Here is a 24,461-nt window from a genome sequence, read left to right as displayed (position 1 = left end):
AGGTAATTAAAGGAGTTTTTAAAGAAGAGTTTGGATCTGTTAGAATTATTTGGACTTGGTTGATAGTATGTTGGTGTAGAGGCAAAGGGGTGGAGATGGGCCTGGTACAAATAACCTCCGAAATAATTTCCACAGTCATATTTTTGTGTGAGGATCACTGCATGCTATTTTGTTCTTATTCACCTGCATTATTGGTGTGGGATTCATCAGCACACTTAGCATGAATAAAAATCCTGCTCTCTGAGTATCAAAATTGCCCTTAAAAACAGCAGGAAAAAATGGAGGAATGTAATGGCTCACAGAATTGGCAGTAGAGAGAATTATTTAAGGAGGAAATAAAAATAATGCTGCATACCCAAATCACATCAAGTTCTTGTTGACATTGGCACTGTATTCACAAATGGCAACACGCAATGGTTTTTATGAGCTGACTAAATGAGACACAGATGATAGAATAAAAATAGAGGGAGAGAGATTGTGCAATTTGTTGCACAATTTTAATGACTGAGCTGGGAATAGAGACTGAATCTCCTAATTTCTAGACCAGGGTGCTATTCATTATCATAGCCATGTGGTCAGATCCAGCCCAGGTCTGGATTCATTCAGTGGAATGATTGCTTTTGGCCTGGGCAAAGTAATTTTTGGTTACTGACTGGTCAGACAGACAGATGATATTTGAGGCCCAGGACGTCCTTTCACTCCACAGTATTCAGGGTTACAGCCTGGCATGTATGCATGGCTGCGTAAGCTGTCAGTAGGGTTTAAATACAGGAATTTTACTTTCATAGGAAGCCAGGTTATTTCAACCTAAGCAGCCTCAAGGGCCAGATTGGAGTGTTAGGAACTCACAACCTCTGTTTGCTCCCTTTCGCCTAAGTTGCCACATCACATTGGCAAGTGTTGACCATGCTGTCTACATCTGTCACAGCCTTTTTCACAAAGACAAGAAGGGAATTTGTGAGTGGAGGGCTTTGCTCTGCTCTCCTGTTGATCTGCATGAGCACAGTTATTCGTACTCTGACAGCAGGCCCCACACTTTCTCTACAGAAGAGATGATGGGTTGAAGTGGGTCGTGGTCTGCTAGTTGGACCATATTGCATTACGTTAATAAGTCCTTGACTGGTGCTTGGCAAAGTATGTGCCCAGGACCTTTAAGATGCAGCACAGACCATAAAAACTGGGGGGTAACTACTCAATTTACAGCAAAAGACTGGTGTCCAATTCATAAAAAATAATAGATGTTATATGATAGACCAAAGCAATTTTAGGAAGCAACTCATTTTAAGACAACAGATGAGCTTTCCTCTCTGTTTTTGAGAGGCAGGCTGGTAAAATTGTCATGTTCAATAATTCAAAATTTAGATTCTGTTTCCACTTCTGAAAAATGAATTTGTAAAACATTTCAGATTGCTCTACTGCGAAAGAGAAGGGAGTGATGTTTGTCTGTCATTAAACTCAGCACAGGCAGTGCGAGATAAACAAAACAGATGTCAGCCATAGAAATGGCTGGTAATTAAGAGTATGCTCTTGATAATCAATTTCTTTTTCTCTGGGTTAGAGTTCAAGAAACAAAAAAAAGTGTTGTTTTCATTCTCTAATGGATCTGGCCTAGATAGGTTTGTGACTTCTTCAGACTGGTACCTAGCAGATTTCACACAGCTCATGAACATTGGTTACTAGGTCGTCAGAAGTGTTTGGGGGGGAAAAAAATCTGTCTTTGGTGTTTTTGTGAACTCCAGTTTCACATGAAAGTTTGGTTTATTTGGAACAGGATTTTTGTTTGTGTGAAAAAGGAGAATGTTTATAAATTTTATGATTTCTTCCTCTTTCTCCTTCAATTTTCTCTTCAGTTCTATTTGAAAGTAACTCACTTGGAGTCCTAACTAGAGATAAATGTTTAACAGTGTTTTAGAGTATTTGATTTCAGCTGTTTTCCGTGACTCCTAGTTGGCCAAGTTTAATCCATTACAGAGACTTATATAAATTGTATTCATCACAATCTGTCGTGTTCGAGATTTATTTTTTTCCTTTGACATTGTTTTTAAACAGTCTCGGCTCTTTATCCTTTAGAGGACTTATTTTTGTTATTCTGTTTAGCTACCCTCATGCAGATGTTGCTATAATATTAAAAGACAGTGGTGTGTTCAGGAAGAATGTAGCACTACAACTTATGTAGAAAGCATGATAGAAGATGGAATACCTTAACTAAATTATAGTTATAAGTGAGAAAAATGAAAGAGTCCTTTCAGGAATGCAGAATGCAATGCAGATTCAACTATGGCAGCTAACTTTAGTAATTACGTTTTCTGGTTTGTTATTAAGTTTCAAAGCAGAAACCTTCATTGAAAACAAACAAACAAAAACAACAAACCCAACCCAAATGCTAACAACTTGAACTTGCTGGTCTTTCTCTGTTTGTTATTTATTAGATGCTGGATCCACTGTCTTTGAGCAGTCCTGAAAACTCTGGCTCGGGAAGCTGTCCCTCACTTGACAGCCCTTTAGATGGGTAAAAGTTACTTGCATTCATTATTTATCTTTATTAGATTGCATAATGTATCTGTTGTAACATGTAATAACTCTCCAGTGACAGCTATTACTGAACTTCTTCCAGAAACTCCTCTGTAATTTATAGAACATTGATAAAAGCTTATTGAAACTTAATTGCTTACTAATGCATGGAAAATGAAGTAGCTTTTTTTTTTTTTTTTAATATAAATTGCATTCCAAACACCAAAATTTTACAAAAATGTACTGAAGGTTTTTACTAAATTTTGCCAGTCTTACGTATATGTGAATTATATTCCCTGGCAGCGAGCCACCCCATCAAACTTTCATTTCTTAGATACTATCCACAGTTTCTCAGCCATCAGGTAAGCCAAACAAAGCATACTCCTGTTTGGCTTATGGTTGGTCAGGCAAATAACCTTGGGTCTTATGTTGTGCAGATTGGCTCCTTGTTTATTTGGAACTGCTATACAAATAATACTGCTAACTAAATATTTCATTGGTAAAAAGATAATCATAATCATAAAGATAATCATAATCATTCATAGGTAAAAAGATAATCAATGGAAATCATTACCTGTGGCCATTAGAACTACAGTATTGCATAGTGACATTTCATTTGAGGATATGTGATTTGAGGACACAAATCCATTTGATCTAACAAATATATTTTTGAGTTAAGTAATAAGTCTCTATTTCACAAGAAAGAGAACAATAGATATGAAAAGTATTTTGCAATGGGAGCGTGATAGGTTATACACACAGGGTGTTTGATGTAGCTACACAGGATAGAAATTCTACCAAATTGTCAAATTTTTAGAGTTTTGTGGGGTAGGGTGAGTGGAAGAAGTGGAAACAAAACAATCTTAATTCAACTCATGTTTCTTCCAAAACTTTTTTTTGTTGTTTTTTATTTACTTTATTTGTCACCTCTACTTAGTTTGTTTTCCTTTTCTTTTTTTTTTTCTTTATTCAAATATTTCCTACAAAGATGTAGGTTTTGTGTCTCCATTTAGCTTCTGTTACCCATTAGAGAAATTCTTGCCAGAAAAAGGAGGACATTGTTTTGGTATGTTTATGGAAATATACTGTAATCGGTTGCTCTGACTGGCAATCCCATCCATTCCTTTTGGTGGCTGGGAGTTACATACCAGCTGTAGGTAAGAAACGATATGATCGTATAAGAACCAAAAAATTCTTCATCATTCTATAACAATAAAATTACTCTCTTAATCCTATGACTTTCATGGAGAGAAGAGGAAATATTTTGAGATGTTAAAAACTTCTACATTTCTTTGGTTCAATTTTCTCAAGAGTTTGTGTAGGCTATGCAAGAGATTTTGCCAGTCTATAAAACTTTGCGTTTAGCCATAAAGGTGTTAAACGTAACAGTGCTCCTTTGTGGCTTTACTTGTGATAATTCATGGTTTTACTAATACTGTTGCTCATTAACAGTCTGTTGCTTTCTTACTACATTAAGCTCATCAAGCAAGCTTTTCCATTGTTACTGATCTTGAATTGTTATTGATACCTATTAGACTTGATTTTCAAAATTGGGTTCCGCATTTTGTAAATCAGTGCAGCAACTTATATAGCAGTAACTTTTCATCAGTCATAAAGAATTTTGAGACAGTAAGATAAAATTAAGTACCAGATTAACATTTTTTAGATGCTGTATATTTTTACGCTTCCAGAGACAACTATCCAAAATCTCGGATGCCAAGAGCACAGAGCTATCCAGATAATCATCAGGAATTCTCAGGTAGGCAAAAATCACTGGATATACTATCCAGAGTTATTCTTCTTGAAAATAAGGGCTTAGAAGAGAAGTTCACATTGAGAAGTATTGTATTACACAAATTTAATATGGTAGGAGAAAACAAAGTCACAAAATCCAATCCCAACACACACAGTAAAATATATGATGAAATATAATATCTTCCAAATGTTTTTTCTCTAGGTTATCATGTGTAATACCACTGTTAGTGTGCAAAGTTGTCCTGGGTTCAGCTACAGCAGTCATTTTTCTCCTTCTTAGTAGCTGGTGCAGTGCTGTGTTTTTTAACTTTCAGCCTGGGAACAACGCTGATAACACCGATGTTTTTAGTTGTTGCTAAGTAATGTTTACTCAGAGCAAGGACCTTCTCAGTCTCATGCTTTGCCAGGGAGGAGGGGAAGCCGGGAGGAAGCAGAGACAGGACACCTGACCCAAACTAGCCAAAGGGGTATTCCATACCACAGCACGTCATGCCCACTATATAAACCGGGGGGAGTTACCCGGAAGGCCCAGATCACTGCTCGGGTCGGGCTGGGTATCGGTCAGCGGGTGGTGAGCAATTGTATCCTCTCCCCTTGTTATTTCACTAATCATTATTATCATTGGTGGTAGCAGTAGTGGTTTTGTGTTATACCTTAGTTACTGGACTGTTCTTATCTCAACCCGTGGGAGTTACATTCTTCCGATTCTCCTCCCCATCCCTCTGAGAGTGGGGGGGAGGAAGAAGTGAGGGGAGTGAGCGAGCAACTGCGTGGTTCTGAGTTACCGGCTGGGCTCAAACCACGACAAAAGTATAACTGTGTGCTTCCCTGAAAAGAAGAAATGAGGCAGTGGGGCACAGAACAATTGTTAAACTGGACTGTAATATCCATGTCTAAGTTTGCACATAACCTTGGTTAACTTATTTAATTTTGAAGTGTTGTGGTTTAACCCCAGTAGGGAGCTAAGCACCACACACCTGCTTGCTCACTCCCCTGCAGTGGGATGGGGGAGAGAATTGGAAGGGTAAAAGTGAGAAAATTTGGGGATTTAGATAAAGACAGCTTAATAGGGAAAGCAAAAGCTGTGCATGCAAGTGAAGCAAAACAAGGAATTCATTCACCACTTCCCGTTGGCAGACAGATGTTTAGCCATTTCCAGGAAAGCAGGACTTCATCACACCTAATGGCTACTTGGGAAGGCAAGCACCATAACTCTGAACATCCCCCCCTTCCTAGTTCTTTCTCCCAGCTTTTACTGCTGAGCACAACCTCATGTGGTATGGGATATCTCTTGGGTCAGTTGGGCTCAGCTGTCCCAGCTGTGTCCCTTCCCAACTTCTTGTGCATCCCCAGACTGCTCGCTGGTGGGGTGATGTGGGAAGCAAACAAATAAAAAAAGCCTTGATGCTATGTAAACATGGTTCAGCAATAACTAAAATATCTCTACGTTATCAATGCTGGTTTGGCCAGAAATCCAAAACATAGCACCATACGATATACTATGAAGAAAACTATCCAGCCAAAACCAGTACATGGAGTCTTAATTTTCTCCTATGTGAAATGAGGATCACTTTAAAGTGTTCCTGACTTCTGTGACTGAAAGCACTGCAAAGTGAAAGGGTGAAGGAGAACTGTGTGCTGTGCCTATAAATTAATCATCACCACTAATACTGTTTTCATATGATACTCTGGCTTAAGTCCAAGTTGTCGTGCATGGTTCAGGTTATGAAGTGCAATGGGTATCCCCAAAAGTGCTGTGAAGTGTCTCTTATGGACATGCTTTGCTACAGAATCTTGCTGTTGAACAGTAATTAGCTTCCAGTGAATCTAGGGTGTGTTGTGGGTTTTGGTCCATTCTGTACTCTGTCGTTTTCATATTTTGTTTACGAAGCTTTATCCATGTAACTTTGTGATGGTGTGTTTTTTTCTTTTAAGCATTCTAGAGTGCTTAACAGATTGCACCACTTTTAAATGAAAATAAAAGCAAAACTATGTAAAAGAGGTATTTAGATGGCAGAGATAAATACCAAAAAAGTTAATAATGTCGAATTAGTTTGCCTTTGTTAATCTAGTTTATTTGTGTTTATTACAGTTACTTTTCTAGTTGCAATTTTTTTATTTTCCCCTCTCCCTCCTCCCCCGTGTGATGCTCTGGTATTTTAACAATGGGATAGACAGTGGTCATTAATTCAACATTTATTCTCATGATCTGATGTGTAACAAAACCAGAATAGTATATAGAGTCAGAAAAAATATCCATCTGGCCTAGTCTTTCCTCCTGTCACAATCAGTACCAGGTTTCTCTAGAGAAGCATGTAGTCTTCCTTCCTCAGAACATATTCCTGGTCACGTATAGCTTAAGGGTTCTGCAAATGCAAGATACTCTTCTGTGATTTGATGGATTTTTTTTCCCTTCCACAGATTTTTCAAGTCCCTGTTTCAACTTGTATAAACTTCTTCAGTATCAACAGTATGTTGTGACAAGAAGTTGTGCAACTTACTGTGTTTTATGAAGAAGTATGCCCCTTGTGATTTTTTTATAATAGACTTTGTCTCCTTTTCTAGTCTATAGAAGCCAACATTTCTTACGGAGCAGCAATTTTATGTCTTTGATCATCTCTGTACTTCTAATCTTTTCCAGTTTTACTAAATCCTTTGAAATGGAATAGACTAGAACTTCGTTCAGTGTATCTTAATGATTTATAGCATTTAATTTGCTTCTTAGCCAATACAGGGAATTCAGCAGCTGCTTTATTGTAACTCTAGCACAAAACAAAATCCCCTTTACACTAGCCTACATTGAATTTCATCTGCCATTTTAACATCAAGTCACATAGAATCTTAAGGGCTTTCTGTAGCTCTTCCGTTGGCTCAAAATTATTTTGTCACCTCAGTATTCATTGTTCTGTCCAGAGAATTGATGCATAATTAAATTGCGTGACTTGTAGCCCAGATTCCTGTAGAACAGTTCCAGTAGAACTGTTGACCATTTACTCCCATCTTATGGGCTTATCTTCTAACCAATTATTTATGCATGAGGGACTTTACCCTTCATCTTATGAATATTTTTCTCCTTCAATATTTTTTTTTAAAGAGGACCTATTGAATGCTTTTTTGTAATTCAAGCTTTGTCGACTCTCTCACCAATTATTCATGTTTATGCATATTCAAATTTAATTCTTTGTAATAGTTTCTGCCAATTTTCCTCTAGAAACTATTTTTAAAACCGGAGTAATTAAGCATGCTGCAGTCCTCTAAATTCTTTGAAGCAAGAGGTTAGAAACCACTTGATCTGTTGAATTCTTGATCCTTTAGAACTTTTGGCTGAATGTAATTTTAATTCTTGTGATGGTTTTTTTAGATTTGTGGCTTTCGTTCTACAATCTTTTTTTTTTTTCTCTGATTCTTAACTTGAAACCTTTGTCATCCTTTGATATGTTCCACCATGTTTAAGTTTATAATACCAAACTGATTAATTTAACATGCTTTCGTCACATCTAAAATTTTGAAATATATCTTTTTATTTTCTAGTAGAGTATGATATTCCAATATCTGAGAAATTTGGAAAGGGAGGGACTTATCCCCGAAGATACCATATTTCATATCATCAACAAGACTACAATGACGGTAAGTTTGAATATTGTAGGGGTTCTACTTTATTCATCTGTTTTCTGTCTTAATCTGTGAAGATTGTAGAATCTTAATGAATGAAAAAATAGGAGAAATTGAAAGCTTCATTCTTTCCCCAAACTCACTTGCTCAAATTCTAATGATTGATAGCGATCCTGAGCAGACTTAACCTCTGGTAAAGTTATGGATTACAGAATTCATGACTCATATGCACAGCCATCAAAATGTTCTCTATCTTTGGCCATGCACAAGTCATCCAGTATAAGCTTTTGACCTTTGTGACACACACCCCTGCCCCTTCTCTATTTTTGTAGTGGCCAAAACTTGGTAGAGTACTGTAGCTGAGGCTTTTCTTATGGCCAGTTTATGTATAACATAGGTTATAACTCAGTATGTAACAGTCATGTTAATACATTCCAGAATGCTGCTTTACTTTTTTTCATAGTCACCACACTGACTGCTGTTCAGTCTCTGGCCTGTTATGGCTCCTATATCCTTTTATTTTCTTTCCTTTTCCTTTTCTATGTGACTTTTAACCAATCAATTACTTTATACTTTGCGGTTTCTGCATTTGATTTCTCTTTTTATTTTATGTATGTTTTACTTCCTTACTGAACTTCATTTTGTGGATTTCTGAATCATCTCCAACTTATGAATATCATCATGAGTTTTGATTTTTATCTTCAAGTAGACTTGAAGCCACACCTCACTTGATGTCATCTGCAATATTTCAGTGTATTGTGTTCCATCATATATACATCATCAGTTAAAATAGCGTATGGAAGTGGACTGAAGGTAAACTGCTGTGGTTGTCCACTTAAATTATCCTTCCCTCTGAGAAATCACTGATAACTGCTCTGAATGTCTTGGATATACTCTTCATAGTAAACTGGTCTATGCAACACTTCACTAGTTAGCTTATGAGAATGTCCCAATGAAATGGGGAAATTGGATTAGCTACATGTGACAAACAAATTACGGCTGGTTTATCACCTTATCTTCTCAGTGGTTTATAGAACTGCTTAATAATTTGTTTGCATATCTTTTTCTTGGAATTTAAATTGGCCAGACTGGTATATAAATCTGAGTCTATTTTTTCAAAGATATTTTGTCTGCCTTCTTCAGTTCCCCTGGGAACATCTTCTCCAATGTAGTACCTAATGAATCAGAGACTCCTTCAGCTATTTCTGAGTTCTGTAGGATGAAACTTCATCAGACTATGCTGACCTAAAACTGTTAGTGTTCTCCAAATATACTAACATGAATTGTGTTAGTTATCTGGTTGCAATTATCATTTTAGAAGATCAATGCCCCCCCCCTTTTTTTTATTCTAATGCTGTAGCTATCTCTGAATTATGCATTGTTTGTGATTTCTATACATATATATGGTCTTCCTGTTGATTCCATGTGTAGGTCTTTCTCTGCATTCAGTTCTTTCTAGTTTACAGGATGGAGATGCCAGCTTGGGCACCACTGGAATGTAAACAAATCTCTCACTCTCCTATTTATCAGGAGAGTTTTATGTTTTAATAGAGCAACAGAAGTAGAGGCGGGGCATTTTACTTTTTCCTTTCACAGCCCTCGGGGTTTATGAAGCACATAGGTTATATTTCAGAACAGTTCCAGAATTTGGTCCTAATTTCAGTCACTTAAATGTAAACCAGTTCTTGTTTCAGTCCAACCCTTAGATAAATCTATGGCGAATGTTTGTTTTTGTCTAGGTGGACAGTTAAACCAGTATATTTCATGATCATTATGTCATAGAATCATAGAATAGTTAGGGTTGGAAAGGACCTTAAGATCATCTAGTTCCAACCTCCCTGTCATGGGCAGGGACACCACGCACTAGACCATGTCACCCAAGACTTCATCCAACCTGGCCTTGAGCACTGGCAGGGATGGAGCATTTATCACTTCTTTGGGCAACCCATTCCAGTGCCTCATCACCCTCACAGTAAAGAACTTCTTCCTTACATCTAACGTAAACTTCCCTTGTTTAATATCACACGCTGCAGAAAATCTGAACTAAATTATGTGGAATTCATAAAGTATTTGCATACACACATTGCATAGCAGTGTTTTTTGTAGTGTAATATTAGTATTCTTTGTATATCATTGAAGGTCGTAAAACTTTTCCAAGAGCCAGAAGGACTCAGGGGAACAGCTTCCGATCACCAGTTAGTTTCAGTCCCACTGATCACTCGCTGAGCACCAGTAGTGGAAGCAGCATCTTTACACCAGAATATGAAGATAACAGAATGAGGAGGAGAGGAAGTGACATAGATAATCCTACTTTGTCAGTCATGGACATCAGCCCACCCAGTCGCTGTAAGTTAAGGCATTTTGTGAACTCCACTGTAAAACTCTCTTACCTTTCAAGTATATCATGTCAAAACTAAGTGTGTCATCAAAATACAGGCAGTTGAATAATGTTCTTGTCTCTCTAATAGGGAAAAAGTCAAGACTGTATGCTCAGCAGTTTTTTCCTTGCTTACTGTGCCAACCTTCATGCAGATTTTCACATGGAAATTGCATCTGTGATAACAAAACACTGTAAAACATTTCTGATGATTTGTTAGACTCTTGAGGACCCAAGAAGAGTTATCTAGATTGTAGTTACTATTCATTTTTGCAGATGTTGTTCAAGTATTCTGATAAACTGTAGCTGTGAAGTGGTACTGGTTTATATCTGTGGTGGCATTTCAGGAGCAAATTTACTTTGCGATGATTTCAGTATCTGGTACGTCTTAATCATGCCTCGATTTTTTTAAAGTTGTTACGGAGTTTATTTAACATGTTTTTTCTGTTTTAAGTATGCCTATCTCTACCACAAAGTATTTTGTGAATAAATTTAAGTAGCTTGTGTTTTTCCATCTTACAGGAAGTTTTATTGAGCTTTAACTTAATTGGGAAGTTTTAGGACACACGGTCTCTCTTGTTGAAAATGTAGTCTTTTAAAAAACTATTTTCTATGTGTTCCAGTTTTTCTCCATCAGCTGAATAATAAGCTCATTTGAAAACAAAAACATACTTATATTTTCAGCACCACGAGCTCCAACTAACTGGAGACTTGGTAAGCTGCTGGGTCAAGGTGCATTTGGCAGAGTATATCTGTGTTACGATGCTGATACCGGAAGAGAACTGGCTGTTAAACAAGTTCAGTTTGATCCTGATAGTCCAGAAACCAGCAAGGTAAGTGATACCAAAGAGAGAGTTTGTAAAGAGCTTCTGCTGAAGTGGTGTGTTCTAAACTAGACCGATGTTACTTTTCTTGAACAGCCTGAAGTTTTAAGACATGTTGTGTTTTCGTGCCCTTGTTAGGAATCCTGTTTTGTAAGTACTCTAAAGAATTAGTTTGGTTACCTGATTTTAATGTTGCATCCCATTTTTTTGTTTTCAGACATATCCTTACGCAGTAAACATACATATCTTAATTTGGTGCAGTCTCAGCCTCTAGAACTAAACGATCATTATCAAGTGTGCTCTGAAATAGGTAATTATTTCTATGTACAGGAATTGGAACCAGTTCCACTTAGAAGCAGAAAAATCTGCACTAATTTAAGTGTTCCCAAAAATAAATTCTCGAGGATATTTTGTTTGGCTTTGAAGACAGTTTGAAATTCTTATCTTTTGGGGGGAATTGTTTGATTGCTTTTTGGCTTGATTTTTTGTTTGGTTTTTTTTTTTCTTTTTTTGAACCTTGGGTATCAGGGCAAGCTACTGTTATTTGCTATATTTCTTTTTGAAGAGCAAAAGTTTCATTGACAGTTTATTCTCGCTCTAAAATGAAACTTATCCTTCTTTAAATACTGGACATGAGGAAAGAAACTGTTTAAAAGTAGCACCAATCTTCCATTTCTTTTTTCCCAAACTGTGCTTGCTGCTTTCAACAGGATGGAAAAAGAATTACTGATTTCCTGCATTAGGACTGTGTTCTGCACTGTGGGGAGCAAGGCCAGGGAAACAATGGGTGTAAGCATGATTGCAGAATTGAGTAGCTACCACTTACAGTTGTTGCTACTAGTGATGTAGGATCAATGAAAAAAAGCCAAGAATCATTTGTGCTGTAGATTTCTAGTGTTGCTATTGTTGCTACTTCTTTAAAATGTTGCAGAACAACTGATTGTGCTTTGAAATGTTAAATATAAAATACTGTAGTCTGTCCTGTAGCAACAGTTTTGTGACCTCGCTTGCCATAGCATGTGCTTCTTGGTATCAAAAAATGATTTCCTTCTAACCTCAGAAATGCAAGGGTATCAGTAATAGTCTGTGACAAATAAAAATAAGTTTTGGTGGAAGACTTGTAGGTGAAATTTGGAATCCAGTCAATGGTTGAATTTATGGGTTAGTATTTTTCCAGCATCTTACTGCACAGTCCATTTCAAATATCTTCCTGTTTGTGAAAGTTCTAGTATTTTGGATAGCTCTAGGGAAAGCACTGTATGCATTAATGTTGTTCTTTGTTGTATTTCATTATCACAATGCTAAGTGGTCCTTAAAGGCATTTTTAAAGCATAGTCTGTCATCCTGTAAAAGTCAAGAATTAATGCTAATTATTCCACTACAAAGGTATAAAGATTCTTGGGTTTTTTGTACCCACTTGGAGGCTTGTGACATGTTTCATAATGATCACTGACTTCATACACATATTGGTGCCTGCTGTGCTCTGAAACAAATGTAACTTCAAAAACAGAGAAACAATGGTGTAATAGCAAAATCATTCTAAACTCAGTTTATAGAAAAAGCCATAGCTTTTATTTCCTTCAATCTAACAGTGGTATTTTCTTATAGTAAGATGTATAAACTTTTCATAAGCTACAAGACTATTTTTTTTCTTAGTTTGCATAAACCTTCAGTATGTATATACTATCCTGCTTTAAAAAAAAAATCCAAAACATTAATATTACTATGTCAAACATGGTCTGTTTTTTTCTTTTAGGAAGTAAACGCACTTGAATGTGAAATTCAGTTGCTGAAAAATCTGCTGCATGAACGAATTGTACAGTATTATGGCTTCTTGAGAGATCCACCAGAAAGAACACTCTCTATATTCATGGAATATATGCCTGGGGTAAGGAAGAGAGACTGTTCACTTCAGCCATCATTACTACACAGTGTGACGAGCACCCAGGCAGACAGCTTTTGCAAAAGTGCACACAGATATTAAAGAAATGCCCAAGTTAAAAACAGTACCCGAAGATGGGTACTGACAAGAGCTTGCAGCAGCTGACATTCTCCATTGTGTGTTTGGGGTTTCAGAGTTAGAGTGGTTTGTACAAAAGTTCTTCGTGTTTGATTTTGGCATAAGAAGTGCCTGGCAACATCTTTGAAAAGACAATATTATCATTAGTGAACTCTTGAATCTTCCTGAATTTCAGTGTTCCTTCTTGCTGCACTTCAGCTTGTGCTGTTGCAAAGTCACCATTTCAAGTGCTCGGTTATTTCAAAAAAACCCAACAAGTAGCTAAGATGGGTATGGGAATAAGTGCATACAGAAAATAATCTTGGTGCTTACTTTGTGTGGCATCCAGGTACATGCTGAATGATTCTTCTACTGTTTTGTTAAAAAACATTGTCAGGTCAGAAGGCTGTAGGTTTTCATTTTCTCACCAGGTGGGGTCAGCAGAGCTAAATAAAATGTACTTGTATAAAAACACAGGCTCTGTATTTCTGCATAGTTACAGCATTCTGCTTTACTGTGAGACTCCAGAGAAGAACAGTGGCAGTGGGGGGAGCTGTTGGTGGTAGTGGGTTGGAGTTTTTTGTTTGTTTCTTTTTTGGAGTTTTTTAGGTGAGTTCTGGGCTTTGGGGGGCACTTATTGAATTTTTCTGAGATTTGGAGGGCTGTCACAGAAGTAATCTTAGCAGTTTGTAACTGTGTTACAAAGCCAAGTTATACAAAAAAGTTACAAAAGCAGTAATTTTTTAGTTCATGTTATTTTAAGCCAAGACTTGCTTAGCTTTTAATTTTTACATACAGCACCATCTTCCAGCATTTGGTATTTTTGACAACCTTTTTCTTTTCCCTGAGTATAAACTAACCAGGGTGAATGGTGCGTGTTCTGTTCAACTCGAGTGTCACCATTTAACCATCAAAAAATTAGAGTGGTGTTTGAGTGACAGTACTTTCTTTTTCTGTACACCACACTGGAACTATTCAGCTGCTTGACAGTTTTAAAGCTAATAGGTTAGCATTTCAGTATATGACTTCTCTGTTCAGCCTCTTTCTTGTCAAAGTGTGTCTTTTTCTCAGTGGAGATAAAATTATCTGTGCTTATAAGTCAATTTAGAGAAGTACTTCAGCTTTAAATGTCTGCATTTCAGGCATAAATTTCATTGAAGTTCAGCCATAGTATCAGCCCACTTGTGATTCTAGAAATGTTAATGGTTTATACTTCTTGTTTGCCATAGGGTTCCATCAAAGACCAACTGAAGTCATATGGAGCGCTGACAGAGAACGTGACTCGTAAATATACGCGGCAGATTTTGGAAGGAGTTCATTATTTGCACAGTAATATGATTGTCCATCGGGATATTAAAGGTAATGATAGTTCTGTGCGCAGTTCAGTGCTCTGTGCTACAGATTCTTTTCCAGTTTTGTGTGAAGTGCTAAAATGCATAAGTTTGAAATGCCAAAATACCGACTTAAAATCAATGAAGTTGCTTCCCATCATTTATTCTTGTCATTGTTGTGACCTGAAGGGGAAAATATAAGCATCTGTGTGATGTTCTAGCAGACTTCTGGCAATGCTTGTGTGGCATCTGTCTGCAAAACAATTGTAATAGATTTCTTTCTATTTTAATATTGATAGTTTTGAACATATCAAAAGATGATGTCATTGCAAATAGATAGAATGTGCAGAGGAGAGCATCATGATTTGAAAGTTTATTTTTACAGAGTTTTGTTTCATCAATTACATAGAAATTACCCAGCACTTCACTGGTACAAGAAGTGGCCTGGCAGAGGTGACTTGCCTGGTCAAATGGCTCGGACTTCTATTTTACTGACAGGAAACCTGAGAAAATAGACATACGTATTTTTTGCAGACAAATAGGTGCAAGATGGTTTGTATAAGCAAGTTTGTGAATATGTAGGAAGATGGTGAGGTGCAGAATAGGTGTGCTGAACACAATGTTGTTGTATTTCCTAAAACTTTTACAATTTTCCTGTTGCTTTGTATCAATAGCATTTTGTTCCGAAAAAGGTTGAGCTATCATGGTCAGTTTGTATATGGTTACGTACATAAGTGTTCTGAACAAATCTGTAATGCAGCTTGAGATTTTGCTTAATGTTGTGTGGAAATTCCTTTCCTGTTTCTTTTTATTTCCCGTGTATGGCACATTCCAGAAAAGGCCTAGGATGCAAACCTGCGTGTACAATTGTTTTCTGAGCCTCTGAATAGAGCAATAGGAATGAGCAGAGAATGTGGATTCTCTGGCTTGAAATACTAGGCTGATCTTGCATTGTATCACTGCATCCAAACTTTTGCTACCATTTCCCACACTGAAATGCTAATGTGACCTTCATGAATGTAACACTGTGTTCCCTTCCTTCCAGGAGCAAATATTCTGCGAGATTCAGCAGGCAATGTGAAGCTCGGTGACTTTGGTGCCAGCAAACGACTGCAGACTATCTGTCTCTCTGGCACAGGAATGAAGTCTGTCACAGGAACTCCATACTGGATGAGTCCAGAAGTTATTAGTGGAGAAGGGTACGGCAGAAAAGCAGACATCTGGTATGTTAAAAAAGAAATAATTCTCTTCTGAAAGATGTCGTTTCAGAATGGGAACTTTTTCGAGAGTGTAGGTGTTTGTTATCTGATGTTGAAGTGTTTCACTCTGGGGTTTAAGCTGAAGAAGGTAGCAAGTATGAGCACTTACAGTCATAAGATATTTGGAGAGTGTAACACTGAAATTTGGGAATTTTTCATTTGGTAATTTCTTGGGCCATCAATTTAAACAACGTAAAATAATCCTTTGAACCAATCCTGCATGAAGTTAGGATTATCAGACTGTTTGCGAGTCCCGGAGAGGTACTGGGTGAAAGCAACATGGGAAGCTTTGAAGTATCAGTTAAGTCAGTGTTCTGTAATGAAACTTCATCATTGAAATACCTTTGGTGCAAGGCATAAAATGAAGTTCAGGTCCTTTAAAAGATAAGCACATAAGAATGAGTTTACTACATTTAAATGGGAAGTATCAAAAAATAATTTGGTTTTAAGTTGTTTAATATTTAAGAATTAAGAAAGAAAGGTAATTTTCAAAAATGAATGCTTGTGATACACTGTGTAATATGACATAGTCTAACATAGCTCCAGCCCAGTGGACAGATGATTTTAGCGATTAGACTCCTTGCACTGCAGGTGATCTGTGAACACACAAAATAATGAATAGGCAATAGTAGAGATGCAGTAGTAACACTTTGTTTAAAAAGGAACCATATTATATCCAACCAATAGCAATACTTTAAATGTCAGGGAAATTAATTTAGCCTACTTCAGATCACTTGTTCAAATATAACAAAATAATTACTAGTAGAACAGCCTTATAGATTTCACGCAGTTGACTTGTTCAACATTGAAGTATTTGTACCAAGCTTTGTTTTGTGATGGAGAAAATTCTCGTTAAAACTAAGAAAAAATACTGAAGTTTGACTTCAGGCAGTCAGTAAATCATATTGTGTAAATAAATGTACCTCTGTCTAACAATAAACTTCTTGCAAACATCTTGATAAAACATAAAACTTCATGAAAAATCGGAAATTATTCCAGCTGTCCATTTTGCAGTATCATTTGCTTGTTATTGGAAGAGGCTGATCTTGCAGGACTTACGGAACAAAAGTTTTTTGGCCACGTGTGTCTTTCTGTCTTTCTAACAGTCTTTCTCCTGTCTTTCTCCTAAATCCTTTAAACATAAGCTTTGTATACAAAGATTGTTTAGGATCTTAACATTTTGTTTGGCAATTTAAGTGTATTTTTAGTATCCTTAACTAGGAGAGGAGTAGTATGAAAACCATACCACTGAAGTATGGTTTTCAACTTTTGAACTGCCATGTTATGTTTGCACATTACTGATGCATTTTGAAGGAGCTAGCAATATGTACAGCATACTCAAAGCATTCCTATTGCTTTGCATTTCCATTAGGCCTTAAAGAGAAAGAAAGCTTTCAAGTGCATCCTGCAGGTGTCTGAAAAGCTGGGGCACGCGGGTTGTGCAGCGCTGATGGCCTGTATCAGCCTGCTGAGCACTGAATAGTGCAGTGCCATTAACACTGTTGGTATTGCCTAGATAAATATCTAATTACCTCTTCCCTGAGGTAGTAGCTTTTGGCCCAGTGAAGTAATAAAGTGAAGATGTAGGTAGTGATGTGTGTAACTTTAAGATAGAGCATATAGCTGTACATGCAATTATTTTAGAGCTGTTTTCCACTGAAGCTGCTCTGTAGAGTTAAGTGGACACTACTTACCTGGGGCATTTTAGTCACGTTCTGCTATTTCTTTGTTTTCCTAGAAGGGCACGACTCTGTTGTAACCTGCTGTTTCACTTCTGCCTCTGTTTCAGGAGCGTAGGTTGTACAGTGGTAGAAATGCTCACGGAGAAGCCCCCGTGGGCAGAGTTTGAAGCAATGGCTGCCATCTTTAAAATTGCCACTCAGCCCACCAACCCCCAGCTACCACCTCATGTCTCCGACCATGCTCGGGATTTCTTGAAACGGATTTTTATCGAGGCCAAGCTGCGACCATTTGCAGATGAACTGCTAAGACACACGTTTGCACACTATCACTAACAGCCTGCCTCAACTCAGCTTGCATCTACTGCATTTATTTTCTATTTGACTGCACTTTTATTTTTATTTTTTACAAAAAAAGGAGAAAAAAAGACAAGAGAGAATTTTCTCTTGAATCTTTGTTTCACTTAGATTGTAAACAATCTAAATTTTGTATCTAAGATGAGAATCTTCTCTCCCCAGCTCCCACCAGGACTAGAACTTTTCGTTTCTATAATGTACTGATGTGGTTCATGTAGATAAAGCACTTTAGTACATACTTGTTCCTTATTTAAAGAGGAAAAAAAAAAAAAGACAAATGCTTGGACAGTCAGGAACTGTGTGACTTTTTCTGACACCGCTGACTGACTCAGGGTGCAGGGAAAACCAGACATGCAGCTAAAGGACAGAAGGTTACTTCTCTGTGATTCTTCTTTATATTGTAGGTACTTGTGGCAGAGAGTTCTAAGTTCTTATTGTATTTTAGCAGTTCAATCAGTTTCTGGATTTTACAGTTTAAGGTGGAACACGCAGTTCTGAGAGTTAATGGTAAAGCTGGAAGAACTTGGAACTCTTTGCACAGCAGTGCGTCTAATCGGTACTTCTATGTGACCAAAAGAAAATAACGAAAAAGAACTCAACACTGATGTACTAGTTTGAGGTTTCAGTGTAGAACTATTGTATTATCTTAATAGGAAAAATAATTACAGGTAAACAGATTATAGACCCAGACTCCTCGGAACTACTATACTGCAAGGGGGAAATTTCCATAATAGACAAGGGTCAGCTGTTGGATGTAAATAATTAGGAGAATGCCTCCTGCTGTATCTGCCAAAGAGAACCTCTGTTGCATAAGCTTGGAGGCCGACGGTTATCTTAAATAAGGGAAAATAGTGATGTTGAGAATCAGTTCTCCTCCACAACCCCATGAATAGCTGGAGGGGAAGGGGAGTGACTAATCCTTGTGCAGTATATGAGTTACTTGAGTCAGAATGAGCTATAAGAAATGTTTTCAAAGCTGTCGAGAGGCACTAGGATGGAATGTATGTCAACATCAAGTGCCTGAATAATACAAAATTCTTCCCATTATGCACTAAAAAACCTGTTTTAGTAACACAGTTCAGTCATCTAGGATGTGTTGAAAATTCCTGAAATAGTTAAACATCTTTAACACCTGGAATAAGTCACTGAGAAAGACAACACTCCAGCTACATTTTTTAATAAGGTAGCAATGTTGAATCCACATAAATAAGGAGGCACAGCACAAAAGACTCTATGAAGATTACGCCAAAAGCGCAAAGAGGGCCAGCAACTAAATAACATGTGATTACTCCAGCCTGATAATCCAGATGATTGGTGTTTGTCAGATTTCCAGCTGTCATAAAATGTACGTTAATCACTTTTTCCATTGCTGAAAGAGTATAATAAAGGAACAAAAGTAAAACTCTGAAATACCACTTCTCAATTGAGAAGTCCAGGGACTGATCAGGTGTAGAATGACTGACTTTTCATAACAGAGAAGTCGAACTCCCATAGCTTTGTAGAAGAACACAACACAAATAATTTAAAAGGGTATTTGGAAATAAACTGTTGGACTACAGAACTGAAATACTGTATACTGTTTTGGATGATTCATTACTTGCTTTTGTTGTTTTGTGAAGGCAGAGCGGGCTGGTACTGTGAACCCTGTCCATGCTGACAAGGCTCTACCCGTTTTGCATCTTTAGAGGACTATCAGAATTATGAAGCGCATGGAGATAGAAGCAGCAGCTTACCCATTCCCATGGTAGCTCACTCCTGAGATTTCCAAATTTATTCTACTAACTTCCAAATTCTGTATCGGAGCGTAAGCAGGAGTATGTCTTTATCCTAATCACTTTTACCTGTATTGGAGCAGGAATGACTTTTTTTGAGTCCATCATCCCTCCTGTGACTGAGGGCAGTGGCTTCTTTGGTTTATATGAGTATTTTGCCCAGCACTTAGAATTTTCTCAGTCAGGGTACACAACTGTGCAAGGTTTTCTGAGCATGGGAAGAACTAGTCAAGCCAGGGAAGGTTTAGAAGGCTGAAAGGAAAAAGGAAAGTCTGTACTGACTTTTTCTTTTTATCGCTTCTCTGTCACTAGATCAAAGCTATGGAAGCAGCTTTTGAGAAGAATTGGTATGTACTCTGCTGTAAAGGACCTTTGCTTTATAAGCAAAATTTAGTGACAGCAGGGATGTAGAGCTTAATCATTTATGTAGGTAATTTAAATATCATATAATCGAAATGATTGGTTTCAAACAGATTAAGAAGGTACCAAAACCAAGGTGAAAATGTATATAAAAATCAGCATTGGAGAGAGATCTCTGAAAAGGTAAGGAAATTTTCTATTACCAAAAAGGACATTGAAGGGAAAATGTAACCAGGTTTATCTGTAGCATTCATAACATTTAAATATACTATTCTAAAATGAAACTGCATTCTCTGAAGCTTGAAAATTTTCAGAATCTAGTTTTCTTATAATGTGTCCTTTTTGTGAGGCAGTGCTGGCTCATGTATATTGCAATATCACTTCCTTGTTGTGATTCTTAAATTACCGAATAATCAAGTTTGCTGCTTTTGTGCCTTTTCGAAAAAATGGCATTCAGTCATGACAACGGTAAGCATTTCGGAGCCAGGAAAAAGAGAATTGTCAGAATGCATTTTCCTTCATTTCTTTGACGCATCAGAAAGCCGCCAACGTAAAGAGTGCTTCATAAACGAAGATGACATTTGCCAATTAAAGTGATTCTAGTAAAATTTTATTAATTTAACCAAGATTAGGCTTGAGCTGTTGTTTTTTCACCCTATGGGGATTTTGTCTACTGACTTAAGCAACTTACAGTATATTAGATATGAACATAAATGTTTTGAGCTAGAAATAATTATGAAGCTAAATCAGACTTTTAGCAAAAGGCTAGCTAGTGTGCATCCCCTGTTGGAGTAATGCAGTAGAACAAGCAGCATTACCTAACATGGTACCTCTGTATACAATGTCTGTAGAACACTTACGTTGGCTACTGATAACGAACAAACGCTAGTTCTAGAGCCTGAGAGAACCTGAGAGGGCGCGTGGAACTGCATGTTTAAACTTCCACTGGAGGAGCATTGTAGAGCCAAGATCTCTGCTCACAACTTCTTGTATCTTATTAACAAAGATACCAGCATTTTAGAATAATGAATTTTTATTCTTAATTGTTGAATCCAATGACTAGAAAATGCCAGTGAAAACAATACCATTGCCAGGTGTTTTGCTTTCCTGTAAGTGCCACAATGAAGCGGTTCTTTCAGTCAAGAAGGACCGAGGTTCCCAGTAAGTACTCGTATCTTCAACACTTGCTTATCGGCCAATGAATTTTATTATTCTGTCTGTTGCATGTATTAAGTAACAACAGTTGAACTGCTTCTCTAGTATGGTTTTAATGGTGTAACTAACAGACCTGTAAAGCACGACTGAAAGTTTCAGTTGTGTTAGAGCAAGTTGTTTAATCTGTGTGATAGAAATATCCATGCAGGAACAGGTATGGATCCAATAATTGCAAAGTTAAATTGGCCTAGTCTTTTTTCTTTGTCAGGTTTAGTCTTAAAATGTTAACTTGAGTTGCAATTTGATTTGTAGCTAAACAGTCCTTTCAGTATAACACAACAAAAATGTCTTTTTGTTGGTTTTTGGTTTTTTTTTTTTAGCTAGTGCCTTTTTATCTGTATGCCTTAATTTTGATCATATTTGAACACCATATTGAAATATGTCATACAATTCTGTGTCACCAAAGAGTCTTAGAATATGGGCTTTTTTTCCAAAGTGCCCAAACCAGAATTTGCCTAACTGCATTGTAAAGTGTGCTTTAGTTGGAACCTGCAGCACGCATTTAAATTCAGAACTTTAAAAAGTGGGGTTTTTGAGCACTTCCTGAGGGCTTCCTGTGCTAACACACGTTTCATATCTGTGGTTTGGAGATTGTACACTGATGCACATACCAGAAAAGGGACTTTTCTGCACTCACAGAAATACTGTTAGAGCCAAGTTTTAGCTTCCTAGCTCTGGGTACTAGACTCCGAGTTTACTTTAGAGACTGCAGCAGCGTTCTTAATGGACTTGGAGTTATAGTTGGTACATTTGTAAACGTGGTACTGAAATAAAGCTGTTTACTTTCAACACACAAGATAAAATGTGTCTAGCAAATCAGTAGATTTCTCAGTGCCCATGACATTCTTTCCTGTGCCTTTTGGGTAATTCTAACCTGCCGTTGTCTTGACTGAAAACCTTGTAGCACCTGTAGGTACAGCGCAGTACAGCAAGCCATTCTTTGGGACAACAGAGAGCAATGTCTAACTGCAGCTTCAGAGACTTGAGCAAATTGGTTGGATCTACAGTTATTTATAACTGATTTCTTACTTTTTTAATCTTGAAAGTCTTTGTCACGCATATAAAAGAGCATAATGTGTGTGCTTGAATGTGAGTCCCTATGGTGTTTCTGGAAAAGCAGAAGTATTACCGCCAGTATCATTTCTTCTTGCTGGTAACTTGCTGTCTTGTGTTAATGACAAGTCTGCAGTGTAAAGTCACATACAATTACCAAAGCTTTTCTATCCCCATATACGTATAGCCAGAAGTGATGTTTCATGGATTAGTACTGTTACTTAGAGATACATGTATATCCATCAGTAAGTTACTGCTGATTAAAGCAGGTACTAGTAAAAAGTGATAGACACTGCCCATATTTAAGAGATTTGGGTGTTTATAGTTGCTGTTTCGATGTGCAAAATTCATGCCAGCATTAAAATGAAGAGTTTTCTTTTTAAAACTCTTAACTTAATCTTACTGTTGTCATTCTAAAATGAACGCATAACCTTGGTGGCTAGACCTGGTGACTTTTGCAGCTGGGTTTGAGCTTTAGGACATTTAAGGAACACCACAAAGATAAGTAGATTTGTGACCCGAACTGCTCCATGCACCATAGTGAGAACATTTCAGAGCTACTGGGGAGCAGTCTGTTTGAGCTTACAGCAATGTGTCACCCGCAGCTATGTGGGTGTCGATGCTGCCTCCAGGAGGAGCCACAAATGCACACCAGTGGGAGCAGGCAGAAATGCCACCAACCCAGGGTTTCTGAATCAAAATCCTCAATCAGAACCAAAGGAGCTCCATTCTCTCTTTATTCCCCCCACTTGGTCTGCACAGTTTTTCTCTCTGGTTGGCATAACTTCGGTACTGCATAGGTGGCGGCCACTGACAGCTCCTGAATAAGGTGCGAGTTCACGCACAGCTTTTATACCAGGACCCTGTCAATTGAACCCAGGTCGCTGCAGCTCCCTGCTTGCTGGAGTAACCCTTGGGTTTTCCCTGGCAATATACATATGTGCATGTTTGAGGGGTTGATGGGATGGAGGAAATGAGCTTCCTCATGTTTCAGAGCACCGATGCTAGCAGGCACGCTTCATCTAGGTCTTAGTTTTTGTAAACTTATTTTAAAGGGAGAGGAACTGGATAAAAACACATTAAAATTGTATCTTATGGTTCAGCCCTTACATTGAGGCCACCGATGAGGATTGGAGGTCAGGGTCTTCTGGAGAAGAGAGAAGGAAAAGGATACTCTAACTCCAGAGTGGATAGTCATAGGAAATATTTCAGAGGTTTTTCATGTCTTTTTCCCCAAAACTAGATGATCCTTTTCGCCAGAGGTTATATAATGTGGATTTAAAAAACAAAGATTGCGTTTTCTTTTCCAAACAGGCATTAGGTTGTCGGTTCCCTAGTGTTTGTTTTTCATTAATATCAGTAAAAAAGGTGATGTCCTCCTAAAATTGGAACAGTTTATTAAAGCCTAGTGTCTGTCATCTCAGACCTCGCAGGAGTTGTGTAATGGAGTATCACTGTAAGTACGCGGAGGAGACTTAGATGAATTGGAACGTAGGCTTTTAGTTTTCATGAAGCTATGAATAAAAATTTGTAAATTTTCTCTTGATCTAATGTACATTTTTATGTAGCCATTAAATTCTCTATTTAATCTATCAGTTTCTCACTGTAAATGTTTTTACTCTCAGTTGAATGCTGGGCACAGTTTGTAATGTATGTACACAAAGGTGTTTTTTTCTATCAATGTTGACTTTTTTGCACATTTTTGGAAATATTTAATTTGTACACTGATTTAATACTCTGACCAATTGTTGATGGGTGTATGGGAATCACGTGTGTGTGCAATGTACTACTGTCTGGATGTATGGGGTTTTTTATTACTTTTGAGATGTTGCTACCAGTAACTGCACTGCTGTTGCTGCTTTACATGGAATATCTTGTGTATAAAAAAAAAAAAAAAAAAAAAGATAAAAAAATACAATTAAAAATTAGCCTATGGTTATCTTGGTTGAGGAACTCAGGAGTTGAGCATTGCTTGCTAGTTCCGTTTGTCCAGCAACCTGCCAAACTGAGAAACAGACAAACAGACCCCCTTGTAATTCTGTGTATGCATTGAATGTGTGTGTGTATATATGTATCTCCCAGTAATCTTATTCCACAATTTCATTTCTACATTTTTATGAACTTGTTTTTTAAGGGTACTATGTTTAGTTAGAATAATTAAAATATATAAAAGCTTTGAGAGATGATTTACTAGATAAATATATTTTCAGCTGGCTGATGTTCAAAATATTTTTTTAATTTTTGTTTTTAACCATTCGAAATGTATTTGTATTTCCAAAATCAGACACGAATTGTACTTAGAAATCTATTAAAACACTCTGTAGGGACAACAGTGTGATTTCTCTTTTAAGAGTTGT

General features: G+C 37.3%; 1 protein-coding gene across 6 annotated transcripts in view; it reads left to right on the top strand.

Annotated features, from left to right (window-relative positions):
- MAP3K2 (mitogen-activated protein kinase kinase kinase 2) overlaps window positions 1-23,696 on the top strand; it is a 55,803-nt gene extending 32,107 nt beyond the window's left edge. For 4 of the 6 annotated variants that reach the window (XM_030485909.1, XM_030485905.1, XM_030485907.1 and 1 more), the window contains 9 exons: window positions 2,430-2,509; window positions 4,203-4,270; window positions 7,798-7,893; window positions 10,018-10,224; window positions 10,940-11,088; window positions 12,836-12,967; window positions 14,308-14,437; window positions 15,455-15,632; window positions 17,458-23,696. In XM_030485909.1, the coding sequence (XP_030341769.1) occupies window positions 2,430-2,509; window positions 4,203-4,270; window positions 7,798-7,893; window positions 10,018-10,224; window positions 10,940-11,088; window positions 12,836-12,967; window positions 14,308-14,437; window positions 15,455-15,632; window positions 17,458-17,683 (1,266 nt within the window). In that variant the 3' untranslated portion in view covers window positions 17,684-23,696. The remainder of the gene's footprint in view (window positions 1-2,429; window positions 2,510-4,202; window positions 4,271-7,797; window positions 7,894-10,017; window positions 10,225-10,939; window positions 11,089-12,835; window positions 12,968-14,307; window positions 14,438-15,454; window positions 15,633-17,457) is intronic. The other 2 variants (XM_030485910.1, XM_030485908.1) reach the window with 1 other exon arrangement.
- The last annotated feature ends 765 nt before the right edge of the window (window positions 23,697-24,461 follow it).

Source organism: Strigops habroptila, chromosome 5, assembly GCF_004027225.2.
Source record: "Strigops habroptila isolate Jane chromosome 5, bStrHab1.2.pri, whole genome shotgun sequence".
Taxonomy (NCBI): Eukaryota; Metazoa; Chordata; class Aves; order Psittaciformes; family Psittacidae; genus Strigops; species Strigops habroptila.
The sequence above is the reverse complement of the archived record's forward strand: the minus strand, read 5'-3'. Positions and strand labels throughout refer to the sequence as shown.